The sequence below is a fragment of the Podarcis filfolensis genome (genome assembly GCF_964270895.1).
Source record: "Podarcis filfolensis genome assembly, chromosome: 14".
NCBI lineage: Eukaryota > Metazoa > Chordata > Lepidosauria > Squamata > Lacertidae > Podarcis > Podarcis filfolensis.
In genome coordinates, this window is record NC_139616.1 from 47,940,566 (window position 1) to 47,953,999 (window position 13,434).

Here is a 13,434-nt window from a genome sequence, read left to right on the forward strand (position 1 = left end):
GCTACTCTGGGCGGCTTCCAGCGCAATAAAAGCACCGCAAAACGTCAAACATTAAAAACGTCCCAACACAGGGCTGCCTTCAGAAAGTTGTGCAGCCGTTTACCTGTTTGACATCTGATGGGAGGGTGTTCCCAAAAGGAGGGGAGAGGGGCTCTCATGCTTGGATCCTGCTCGCTGGCCTCCCACAGGCATCTGGTTGACCCCTGGGAGAACAAGATGCTAGACTGGATGGCTCTAACAAGGCTCTTTTAATGCTCTTATGCTGACTCCCACCAGCACTCGAACTCCCCTTTCAAGCTCTTGGCCAATCATTTCCCACATTCCAAGCATGCTCTCTCGCCTCCTCCCAGCCTAACACATTTTTTTTACACCTAGCTATACGTTTACCTTAGGGACGCGGGTGGCGCTGTGGGTTAAACCACTGAGCCTAGGACTTGCCGATCAGAAGGTCAGCGGTTCAAATCCCCGCAACAGGGTGAGCTCCTGTTGCTCGGTCCCAGCTCCTGTCAACCTAGCAGTTCGAAAGCACGTCAAAGTGCAAGTAGATAAATAGGTACCGCTCCAGTGGGAAGGTAAACAGTGTTTCCGTGCGCTGCTCTGGTTTGCCAGAAGCAGTTTAGTCCTGCTGGCCACATGACCTGGAAAAACTGTCTGCGGACAAACGCCTGCTCCCTCAGCAGTAAAGCGAGATGAGTGCCACAACCCCTGAGTCGTTCACGACTGGACTTAACTGTCAGGGGTCCTTAACCTTTACCTTTATATGTTTACCTTAATTACACCTCATGGCATGCAGAAGATGTTACTTACATAGACACCTGACCATCACACAGCCGAAGCCCAGAAGCCCCGGCGGGTATCGACTCCTCCCTGCCGAACTTCCAGATTTAATCAAGATGTGTTAAAGGGAAGTGTAAAACCAAGGAGCAAAAGGCCGCTGGGTCGGCATCCATTTCCATGCTGCGGTTCTCTGTACTGAATGGATAACCTGTCCCTGAGACAAAATGACCCAGGCAAAGAAGACCAGACAGCAGAGATCTGTCTCTTGCTGTCCATCGGTGTTTAGGAGGGCAATCAATCTGGCCGTCACCGAGTATCTCAGGACCACTAATTCTCTGGCTCCTGGGTCTTTCGTCTACTGGGTCTTCACTTCGTTTGTCTCGGCTCGTCGCTGCATCACCTCAAACCTTACGGAAGTGGATAAGGACTTGCGTCCTTGACAGGTCGGCAAGAGATGGCCCGAGAGGCATGTGCTTTAAATGAAGGGCAGCTGGTTTATTTATTTATTGCCCAGGTGGATCTCTCAGTTCTTAACAACACCGAAGAGAGAGAGAACCAAGTACCTTCTCCCATGACTTCCTAAGGTTCACCCACAGGAAACCTGTGGCTTTCTGTGTGTTGTTAGACTACAGCTCTTGCCACCTGTGACCATTGGCCCTGCTGCCTGGGACTGATGAGAGCTTGAGACCAGCAGCAACCCGGGACATATAAAAGAAAGCCCTTCTTTGCAGAACTCAGAGCTGAACTAGGGAACTCAATGCCACAGGAGGCAGCAATGGCCAGCAACCTGGATGGTTATAAAAGAGGATTAGACATATTCCCAGAGGAGGAGAGGGCGACTGATGGCTACAGTCATACCTTCGGGATGAGTATTTTCGGGTTGCGCTCTGTGGCGACCAGGAAGTAACGGAGCGCGTTACTTCCGGGTTTCACCGCTCACGCATGCACAGATGCTCAAAATGACGTCACGCGCATGCGCGGAAGCTGTGAAACGCAACCTGTGCACATGCGTCTTACGTTTACTTCAGGATGCGAACAGGGCTCCAGAACGGATCCCGTTTGTATCCAGAGGTACCACTGTAGTAGGCATGTGCCAGTTTCAGATTTATCTCTGTAACCTGGAGAATTTCATCCAGAGATCACCAGGTGCCGTTGTGCAAGCTCAGATCATCTTTAATGAAGGTTAAAAACAGGTGCAAAACGTTAAAAACAGAAAGGAAAACTGTGTTTTGTTTTTTGAATGAGGCAGAAGCAAATTTACCCCTTGGGTTACATTTTCCAGACCAAAAAGGAAAGAGAAACCAAACAGAGATTCATAAATAAAGGCAGCGCAACAGGAAAACAGCTATTTTTAATTTTTTAAAAATGAAACATTATCAGGTCGTTGTTGTGGAGCTGGTTGGCTGCACTGGGAGGTGTTTTGGCAAAACCGCACCCCAGGAATAGTCCAACAGATACCCCCACTTTTTGGCCGCCCCAAATGAGAGGGGCACTCACCACACTGGTCCACACTGGAGAGGCAAAATGGCTTCTAATCAGGACTTCCAAGACATTTTGCTCTCTGCCTAAATCAGAGCTGGGGAACATCTGGCCCTCCAGATGTTGGACTACAGCCCCCATCGGCCCCAGCCGGCATGGTCAACAGCCAGAGATGTTGGGAGTTTTGTCCGACAACACCTGGGTGGTCACAGGTTCCCCATCCCTGACCTTAATCAATGGCTGGAGTGGAGCAATACCAGCATCCCTTAAGCCAGAGTGACCTTTGTCCTTTTTTGTGGAAGATGCCTGGTAAGAAGTACCAGGGACTGGTCCTCGCCAGTAGGCAGACTCAACCATGTGCCTTCTCCTCGGTTTCTTCACTATCAAGATCCAGCAAAGTCCTTCTGTCCTCTCGGAGTCCTGAGCCACCAGGCTGTCCCTCTTCATATCATGGCTTCCATATGCAAAATCTTCAGGGCTTCCGAAATCTGGGAGCTAGTGTCCATCTGCCCGTACATCCCCACCAGGAAGGCCCTCTGGAGCAAAATGGCAGCATGCTCTGCAAAGAAGAACGAGAGAGATGGGCGCAGGCAGAGGAGACGAAGGAGGAACAGCAGATTCATTCAGGAGGCGGGTGGGTTCGCCCCAGGAAACGCAGGCTGGCTCAGGACCCTTCCTCATGCCCACCCCCCCAAAAAAAACCCAGAAGCAGAACCCTGCGTTAGGAAGAGAGGACTTACACTAACGGCCAAAATTGTATTGGAAAAAGTGTATTTCTGAGGTTTGATGGCTCATAACACCACTTTCTTTTGGAGTAATACCATGAAATTATACATCAGTGGAAAGATAGTTTAATGAAGAATGTAACGCAACGAAGTTTGTTCAATTATCTGTATTCTATCAAAAGTTATAGCCAAATAAGCAGGAAAAGGAAACTTAGGTTGATACGCAGCAATGTTTCCGAATACCAGTTGCTGGAAACCACAGGAGGAGAGAGGGCTCTTGGGTTGGGGTCCTGCTTGCAGCAGCCCAGAATGCTGCGGCAAGACTACTTACGGGGTCCTCGCTGCAGGATCACATTCACCTGGTGCTATACCAATTGAACGGGCTCCCAGTGGAGTACAGGATCAGGTTTAAGGTGCTGGATTTAACCTTTAAAGCCCTATACGGCCTAGGACCCTCGTACCTACGGGACCGCCTCTCCTGGTATGTCCCACGGAGGACCTTACGGTCCACAAATAAAAACATCTTGACGATCCCGGGCCACAGGGAGGTTAGGCTGGCCTCAACCAGAGCCAGGGCTTTTTCGACCGTGGCTCCAATCTGGTGGAACGCTCTGTCACAAGAGACTAGGGTCCTGTGGGATTTGACATCTTTCTGCAGGGCCTGCAAGACAGAGCTGTTCCACCAGGCCTTTGGCCAAGGCACAGCCTGACCCCCTCTCTCCTTCTGTAATCCTCACAGAACTCTAGCCCAATGGCTGCCATTAATTTGATTCTGAATTGATTTCAGAATGTATTTTGTGGCTTGCCATTGTTTTACATTATATTTAGTTTATAGTTTAGATGATAGTTTAGAAATGATTTATTGTAACTGTTGAGTGGATTTCTGTTTAACTTTTGTGTTATTATTATTATTTAATACTATTCTAATGATTGTTGAACGTTACTTTTTTGATGTAGGTTGCCTATTTTAAAGTTATGTTTTATTATCACATTTTTGTACTGCATTAGATTGTTATAAGATGTACATTTTTTGTTTCTTTAGCTTGTAAACCGCCTTGAGTACTGTAAGATAGAAGGCAGTATACAAATTATTATTTTTTTTAAATTAATTGATTGTGATTTCATGTAAACTGTGCTATTTTTACTGTTGTTAGCCGCTCTGAGCCCTGCTTTGGCTGGGGAGGGCGGGATATAAATAAATTATTATTATTATTATTATTATTATTATTATTATTATTATTATTATTATAGCTTTCCCTCTCCTACTGCACAATTCAATCGGCAATGTCAGAGACTGAGCTGAGCTGCCACCGTACCAATCAGCATCGCCTCAGCCTAACGGGAACACCTGCCAATATTTGCCCAGGATCAGAGAAAAAGGTTGCCTACTGACATTTGACCAAAGCGCACACATGGCCCCATCGTGCCACCATTGGGCCGGAGAAGCCCATTTGTCAGAAGAGGATGCAAACTCTGAGAAGCCCAAGCTGAACCCACAGAATCTGAAGGAAAAGCCAACAAGCAGCTCCTCTGGGGCTTCCACACTAAATGCCACCTGTGTTTTCAGAGCAAAGAAAAGTAGCTGGGAAAGTTGGGTTTCGAAGGAGGGTGGAAGGCCAGGATCTGAGACTGATCACAGAGGCAGAAGCAGAGGGCTAAAAGGAGGCAAAGCTACTCTGGTGCTGGGCCAGGGCAGGTGAGGTTTAGCAGCAGGACCTATCTTGGAAATAACGGAAAAGAACTATCCCTGTACGTTTCCGAGCACAATTCAAAGTGTTAGTGCTGTCCTTTAAAGCCCTAAATGGCCTCGGCCCAGTATACCTGAAGAAGAAGAGTTTGGATTTGATATCCCACTTTATCACTACCCGAAGGAGTCTCAAAGCGGCTAACATTCTCCTATCCCTTCCTCCCCCACAACAAACACTCTGTGAGGTGAGTGAGGCTGAGAGACTTCAGAGAAGTGTGACTGGCCCAATGTCACCCAGCAGCTGCATGTGGAGGAGCGGGGAAGCGAACCCGGTTCACCAGATTATGAGTCTACCGCTCTTAACCACTACACCACACTGGCTCCACCCCCGTCTCCACCCCCATCGTTCAGCCCGGACACTGAGGTCCAGCTCCGAAGGCCTTCTGGCAGTTCCCTCCCTGCAAGAAGTGAGGTTTCAGGGAACCAGACAGAGGGCCTTCTCGGTGGTGGCGCCCGCCCTGTGGAACACCCTCCCATCAGATGTCAAGGAGATAAACAACTATCTGACTTTTAGAAGACATCTGAAGGCAGCCCTGTTCAGGGAGGTTTTTAATGTCTGATGTTTTATTGTGCTTTTAATTCTGTTGGGAAATACAGCCAGATGGGCAGGGTATAAGTACAGTGGTACATCGGGTTAAGAACTTAATTCGTTCCGGAGGTCAGTTCTTAACCTGACACTGTTCTTAACCCGAGGTACCACTTTAGCTAATGGGGCCTCTGCTGCCACTGCACGATTTCTGTTCTCATCCTGAAGCAAAGTTCTTAACCCGAGGTACTATTTCTGGGTTAGCGGAGTCTGTAACCTGAAGTGTCTGTAACCTGAAGTGTCTGTAACTCAAGGTACCACTGTAATACATCATCATCATCATTATTATCCATGTTGGCAATCATTGGTCTCGAGAGTCAACGGAATGTGCCTCCAGAGGTGAAGCTAAATAGCTGTGTTAGTAGCACCTAAATGACCTGGGCAGTGTGTATGGAAGTCCTGGGCTGCCCAGACAACAAGCCCACCCCCACCCCCTCATCCTCCAAGGAACGTGAAGAAGCTAGCTATGGTTCTCCTCTCCTGTTTGATCCTCACAACAAACCTGTGAGGTAGGCTAGGCTAAGACCCAGTGACTGGCCTAAGGCCGCCCACGAAGTGTGATGGCTGAGTGGGGATTCGAACTCGTGTCTCCCCAGTCCAAGACTCTAACCGCTGCTCCACACCACCTCTCTCCTCGAAGGTCAAGGGCTCTTCACCCCTTCCCTAGCTGTGCTTCTGTTATACCGGAGGAGCAAGCCTTACACAAATGCAAACCTCTCCCCCCCCCCCCCCGTCCCTTTGGCATTTTCTGAGTGTTCAGAGTCTCTCGCTCGCTTACACTGAGCTCTGCAATTCTTACAACCACCTTGCAAAGCACGGTGGCCGTTTTGAAGCGTCAGGAGAAGCAACTGCCTGCTCTTACCTTGGCAAAGGAGGGTGTACTCGGGCAGGTTTCTCAGAGCTGTCTGAACAACCTCAAAGTCACGGCTGCCAAGGCAGTACATGAACGTGGGGAGGAAGTCGGCCGCAATGCTGGAAACGTGGGAAGGAGAGAGAGGATTTCGGTGAGTCGAGAATATCAGGAAAGCCAGGCTGCTGTTTCAGGCCAAAGGCCCATTTAGTTCAGTGTCCTGTTTGCACAGAAGGCAGGAATATGGAAAACCCCCAAGTGTTGTCGCATTTGGTATTTGGAGGTAGACTGCTGTTGTGCAGGGAGGTTCTGCGCAGTCAGCATGAAGAAGAGCCTACTCCTTCCACCACAAATGTGTTGAATCCCTTGTTAGCGGCTGTCGCGACAGCTTGTAAAATTGAGCTTTATCTGCATTTAAAAGCATGCCTGAACCGCTTAATATTTTTAACAATATCTAAGCGGCATGCAAAGATGCAACATGAAAACAGGAGGGGAGAGTGCTCTTGTGTTCAGGATGCTGGACTAGATGGGCCAGAGGCCTGATCCTGCCAGGGCTCTTCTTGTGTTCTTACACTACCGCTGTTCGGCTTTGCAGCTGGCCTGTACCCAAACCCATCACCGCCTCCTGTTTCTTGCAGATTTACAACCAAGTCATGCGGTTCCTGAGATCTACAGCCACCCATTCCTTGTTGGACAGCATTGCCCTGGTACTGATTTGGTTTCTAATTGAGTGATCTCCGTCATCTCTGTCTCGGAAACGGACTGGAATTTGTTCCCCCTCCCTGGGGTTTTCAAGGGGTGCCCTCTACGAAAGCGGCTCGAGTCAAACTTCCTGTGTCGGTTCCTAGGCCCCATCAGCCCTGCCCTCCACGCAGGGTCTGCCCATCCACACCTGGGGTTGTTCTGTATCGAGCGCAGCGCGAGGGAGAAGGCGAGATTCCGGCAGGTTTCCTCGGGAGAGCTCATCAGTCTTTGCAGGTGAGTCTGAGCGGTGGAAGAGAGAAAGGACGTTGGAGCGCAATGCAAGTAACAATAGTTACAGAACCCCTACTAAGAGCCAAGTACTGGAAGGGTGACCATATACCAACCAGAGAGGAACGGCTACAGAAGCTGAGTGAGTACTTGGAACTCGCTAAGAGGACTGAAGCCTTAAGGAACAAGTCAAATAAAATCGTCCAGAAGGAATGGGAATGCCTAAATATCTCCCTATCGAGTCAAGGTTCAACAACGAAGACTTGGTTGTGTTTAGAATAAACCCATAAGTAGGAAAATGTCTCCTTATACCAAGATGAGGAATATATTGAAACACAGAGAAATTGCTTTAGTTAGAAGAAATGAACCACCGTGAGGTCGACGGGAGTCAAAACCCCAAAAGTATAATAAAAAGAGATTCACCCCAGAAGGGTCAGCATCTTGGTAGAGAAATGACATTCTGGGCTGTCTGTTATAGTTCCCTTGTATTATACTTATGTTCTTACTTTTTGCGTTTGCTCTGTTTTCTTTTTCTTTTCTTTTTTCCTGTTTCTTTTCTTTTTTGTATTCAACTGAAATGTTTTTATACCTTGTTTCATTTGTATTTGTATAACAATTCAATTATTTTTAAAAAAATAAAAATAGTTACAGAACCCCTTCGGTGGTTCAGAGTAAGAGAAAGCAACTTCCAGGGTGGGATTTTCTGTAGGAGAGAGGTGGGCATTCTGGCCCAGCGCTTTATTCCCCTCCTGCAACCCCAAAGAAGTCAAAGAACTTGGCTGCAGAAGTGTTCCCTTTTGGCAAATCTCTGGAGAGTCTACAGTGGCTGGCAGAGGCTATAGGGGAAACTGGCACTGCCAGGGCCGGCTTGCACCCAAAAACAGAGCAGGAAGAGGTGGAGCCCACTGTTAGCCCTAGGGCATGCGGGGATGAAAGGGAGCCAGGGTACCCCAAGGGATACCCTGAAACTCATACCCAGGTCAACCTGCCCACACATCGAGATCAACATTGGAGCCTCCCTGCCCCTGTCATTTGTCTGCCACTTAGGTTACGGATTGCTTGAGGAGCACAGACTTCCATTTTCGCAAACGCTTCCTAACCGCTTGCATGGAATTCGTACTCGCCACAGGCGATTAGGCTGTTTAGGAGTTTGGCCAAAGTCAGGGGTCAGCAAACTTTTCCAGCAGGGGGCTGGTCCTCTGTCTCTCAGACCTTGTGGGGGGCCGGACTATATTCTGGAAAAAGGAAAAGAACTGAACGAATTCCTATACCCCACAAATAACCCAGAGATGCGTTTTAAATAAAAGGACACATTCTACTCATGTAAAAACACACTGATTCCTGCACTGTCCGCAGGCCGGATTTAGAAGGCGAAAGGGATCCGGGCCCCGGGCCTTAGCTTGCCTACTCATATATCCAGTTTATTTATTTATTTATTTACGGCTATTAGCCCATAAAATATGTATAAACATAAAAACACAGGGACATAAAAACAGATATATCCGACAACAGAAGGTGAACACCACGATGCAAGGGTGGGTCATTGAGCAGAGCCAAGTGACGGCTTGGGGCCAGGAGAGCTCCAAGGGATGGATCACAGAAAAGGAAAACTAAAGACGAACTCCGACATGCACTCTCAACATAACAGTCCAATTAGTTTTGATGTTGTTGTTGTTTTTTGGTGGTTTTTGAGTGTGAGATAACCGCATTCAGAAATCTCGCCACCTGCAGAGTTACAGAAGGATCTGTATCCTGCAAAAGCAGTGCGGCGTGTGACTCAACAGGCCTGCCAACCAAGCGCAGTAAAGCAGGACCCAGGAATTTAGCCCTGGCTATGCTATGTAGGGGACAGTTGAACATTATATGTGAAAGAGATTCAACAGTTTCCCTGTCACATGGCCAAAGTGGTTGGCGACATAAGCTCTGTCAACTCTTTTTCCGAAAGGTTGGGGAAATGAACATCCCACCGAAGGGGACCAGGGCAGAGCAAGAGACACACAAAGCAGACAACCGAACGAGGATGGGGGCAACGTACAGAAAAGAAGGCAAGGATTTCTGGTCTTCGCCTGGACATCTCGTCGATATCGGTCAGCACCTCCAGGATATCTGGGAAGTGGGGCGAAACAAAGAGACTGGGGTGAACAATCTGGTGTCCCCACCCCTAAGAAGAAGGGGAGAAAGGAGTTGACAGCCTCTCAAGGGAAGACAATCTGCTTTATAACAGCTCTTCATAATCAAACTTATCCCTTATACACAAAGTCGACTGCTGCGGGACAGTCTCTTCTGCAAGTTCCAAAGATCTCAGAAACTCTCTCTGCAGTAAGTCGGAGCAGGGCTGTTAGTGTGGTGGCCCGTTCTGTGGAACAGCATCACTATCAATTTACCACAGACGCCCCCTATCTGACCTTTCTGGAACAGCCAGAGACATTTTAGTTCCAACAGGCTTGCTTGGCTGGATAAATGGGGCTCTACTGCGAGTGTCCACTTGTTAGGCTTTTAGTCGTGTTTTAAATATATTTCCTGTTTTTTGTGTGGTTAACTGTTTTTAATTATTTTATGTGTAAATCGCCTTGAGACGGCAGTTTAAAGGTAAAGGTAAAGGGACTCCTGACCATTAGGTCCAGTTGTGACAAACTCTGGGGTTGCGGCACTCATCTCGCTTTATTGGTCCAGCTTCCAGGTCATGTGGCCAGCATGACTAAGCCGCTTCTGGCGAACCAGAGCAGCGCACGGAAATGCCGTTGACCTTCCCGCTGGAGCGGTACCTATTTATCTACTTGCACTAGTGTGCTTTCGAACTGCTAGGCTGGCAGGAGCAGGGACCGAGCAACGGGAGCTCACCCCGTCGCGGGGATTCGAACCGCCGACCTTCTGATTGGCAAGTCCTAGGCTCAGTGGTTTAACCCACAGTTTAGGAGGCGATTAATAAATTAATTGAAATAACAGCAACAGCAACAACAACATATCTCTTCCAAGGACTCCAGGCACACCATTTTGTTGTAATTCTTGCAACAATTTTCCAAGTCAGTTCAGTATCATTATCCCCTCCTACCCCCATAGTACAGATGGGGAGACCGATGCTGAGAAAAACGAAACAGTGGCTTGTTTAAGGCCACCCATGGAGTTCACAGCAGAAGCAAGGATTTAGCCAGTAGTTTCCTGGTTCATAGGCTATTACACCAAGAGTTGGGATGTAAACCTAGTAGCGTTAGACCGATTCACAGCTCACCTGTGGCTTCTGTAGGGAAATGCTTCCCTATTGAGGGGGCCCCCATAGCAAGGAGCGCCACATGAACGCCCTAAGGGAACCTGAGGGCCCTGCCCTGCCTCTCTCCACCTGGGCTGGGACAGGGCCTGACAGGTTCCATAAAGGACTGCTGTTGCTCGATAAAGAAGGCTCCTTTTTAAAATTGTTTTTATTTCTTATCTACGTCATTTTAAATTGTTATTGAAATTAATGCTGTATTTTTAGTTTTAGATTTTATGACAATAGAAACAGTATCATGAGAAAGATTGGAAGTTTTATGCAAAAAAAATTATTTGATGGGATATGGTTTTATATAAATTTTTGGTTCTTTTTCTTGTTTTTCTTTGTTGTCTTTTCAAAGTTTTTCTTACTTTTATGTCTTGCTGTTTTCTTTTCTTGTATTTAACTCCTCTATACTTACCTTCATTGTATGTTTGTATTTTAAACCGACAAAGATTTACCATGGGGGGAAATGGAAATTGTTTTCCATTTGGTTGTGTACCATTTGATGTGTTTTATTTATTGTTTATGACTTTTGTTATGTTGGCAATTATGGGAATCTTGTCACGTTGTAAGCCGCCTTGGGCACTGTTTTAACTATGGAAAGGCGGCATATAAATAAAATGATGATGATGATGAATGCCCCCTGCCATTCAACACTGCCCCCCGCTTCTGCAACGTTTGGGTACCAGCACTGTGCAAGCGTCGGATCAGTGTTTTCAAAATGCATTATCGTTTTCAGAAGCATGTTCACCATGAGGAATACCCTGTCTGAAACCCTGGGCAGAGCTGCTGCCCAGTCAGTTCAGACCATATTGGCCTTGACTTACCCTCCACAGCCTGACCTCTGGAGAGTCGCTTCATGTACGGGGCCATTTCGGCTGGAGTGAGAGGAGTGAAGAGAGAGACACTGACAAGGGGCAAGGAACTTGCTCCAGGGACTTCATCTGAAGATGCACGGAAGAGAGAGGGAGAGGGTTTTGTTAGTGCTCTATTAGGTGCACAGATCTCAGAGTCCAGAAGCAGTAGTAATAATAATAATAATAATAATTTATTCATACCCCACCCATCTGGTTGGGTTGTCCCAGCCACTCTGGGCGGCTTCCAACACACATAAAAATAATAAAACATCAAACACTAATAGTAACAACCAGATCCTAAAGAAAAAGTCACCCTAACTTTAAAATAAGCAACTTAAATCAAATAAAGCAATACATGTATTCAATAATCCATTAGAATCCAACAGTAAACAGAAAAATTAAACACCAGCAAATAATAATTTAGCAGCTTACACTTATCAGTTACAATAATTACTAATCTATAATCAATAAAACAACTGCAAATCACAGTGCACAAGATACCAGAAAATGTACAAAACCATGTAAAAGGATCAAACTGAGAAATAAGGACACACAACTTATAAAATTATTTTTAAAAACTACCCCTGAACTCCTGGGACCTGCCTATTGTTTACAACTGGATTGTTTTTATGATTGCATGTTTTGTAATGATGTTTTAAACATTGTAAAGGTGAAGGTAAAGGTAAAGGGACCCCTGACCATTAGGTCCAGTTGTGGCGGACTCTGGGGTTGCAGTGCTCATCTCGCTTTACTGGCTGAGGGAGCCGGCGTACAGCTTCCGGGTCGTATGGCCAGCATGACTAAGCCGCTTCTGGCAAACCAGAGCAGCACACGGAAACGCCGTTTACCTTCCCGCCGGAGCGGTACCTATTTATCTACTTGCACTTTGACGTGCTTTCGAACTGCTAGGTGGGAGGAGCTGGGACTGAACAACGGGAGCTCACCCCGTCACGGGGATTCGAACCGCCGACCTTCTGACTGGCAAGCCCTAGGCTCAGTGGTTTAACCCACAGCGCCACCCGCCTCCCTTTAAACGTTGTAAGCTACCTCAAATCCCAGCTTGGGAGAGGGGCGAGATATAAATACATTAATAAGTTTAAGCAAACAAATGTGAGAGGTGAAACTCAAATGGGAAACCCAAGACTCACCGTCCTTTTCCTCGTCAGCCCCTCGGTCCGCAGCGCCATTCTTGCTGGGCAGGCTCAGGCCGGCCAGGAGAGACTTCAGCATCGCCAGGTCGCTGTTGTCCGACGAGAGGTCGCTGTGGGGAAGGAGAGGAACGGCCGCGGGTGTGTTCACATCGCTTCTGGGCTACCCCATCTCCCTCCTCTGAGCTCCCAACCGCCCCACATCCTGGACAAGCCCAGAGCAAGAGACTTACTGAAGGGGGTCTGAGTGCTTCTGCAGGAAGGCGACAGCTGCCTGGGCGTTGGAAGTTATGTACTTGTGGATGAACTGCACAAACTTGGAGATGAAGGCGGCCAAATGGCGCGAAGACTTCCGGTAGCTCTGAAGCAAAGCAAAGGTGACTGGGGATGAGATTTTGTTTTCCTTTTCATTTTTTATTGACTTAAGAAAATTATACAGACAACAAAACGAAGAAGCCTGAATTAACATTGCCTTCTACCGATAAGAAATAATACTAACTTTTACAATAATGAAAGTACTAAAAATACATTTACTTCCCCTTTTGAACTTCTATTCTGGTTACAATATATTACTATTCTATAAGAATCTATTATATCCTTTGCTGTCCCATATATTATTTTATTTCCCAAATTCAACCTAACCCTCCCCTCCTCTCCACTGCTTCCCTTCACCTGTGTGAGATCTTCCCATCATAATATTTTTTCCTAGTTGCTTCAACAAAATAGAATAACATGAAAACTGTTCAATTATAATGACTTCTTTTGTCCTTACACACTTAACAATTGCCTATTAAGAGTTCTGCTTTAACACCATATTTCTTCATGTATGCATTCCCATTCTGTATAGAATTTTTGACTGGAGCAGCCCCTGAGTGATGCTGTCATTTTTGCCATCTCGGCAAACTCACAAATCTTAACTTGCCATTCTGTCATTTGTGGTACTTTTCCTGTTTTCCAATATTTTGCCATAAGTATGGGGACGAGATTTTGGAAGCAGCCTGGAGGCTCGTCCTTTTCCCGTAACCCAGGGTGTTCTAAGGGCG

The 13,434-nt window shown here is 47.0% G+C and overlaps 1 protein-coding gene across 1 annotated transcript in view; it reads right to left on the reverse strand.

Annotated features, from left to right (window-relative positions):
* Positions 1 to 1,929: 1,929 nt before the first annotated feature.
* INTS1 (integrator complex subunit 1) overlaps positions 1,930 to 13,434 on the reverse strand; it is a 72,973-nt gene continuing 61,468 nt past the window's right edge. The window contains 7 exon segments of the mRNA XM_083585552.1: positions 1,930 to 2,815; positions 6,177 to 6,286; positions 7,057 to 7,148; positions 9,172 to 9,242; positions 11,214 to 11,330; positions 12,392 to 12,504; positions 12,625 to 12,752. Coding sequence (XP_083441678.1) covers positions 2,700 to 2,815; positions 6,177 to 6,286; positions 7,057 to 7,148; positions 9,172 to 9,242; positions 11,214 to 11,330; positions 12,392 to 12,504; positions 12,625 to 12,752 — 747 coding nt within the window. The 3' untranslated portion in view covers positions 1,930 to 2,699.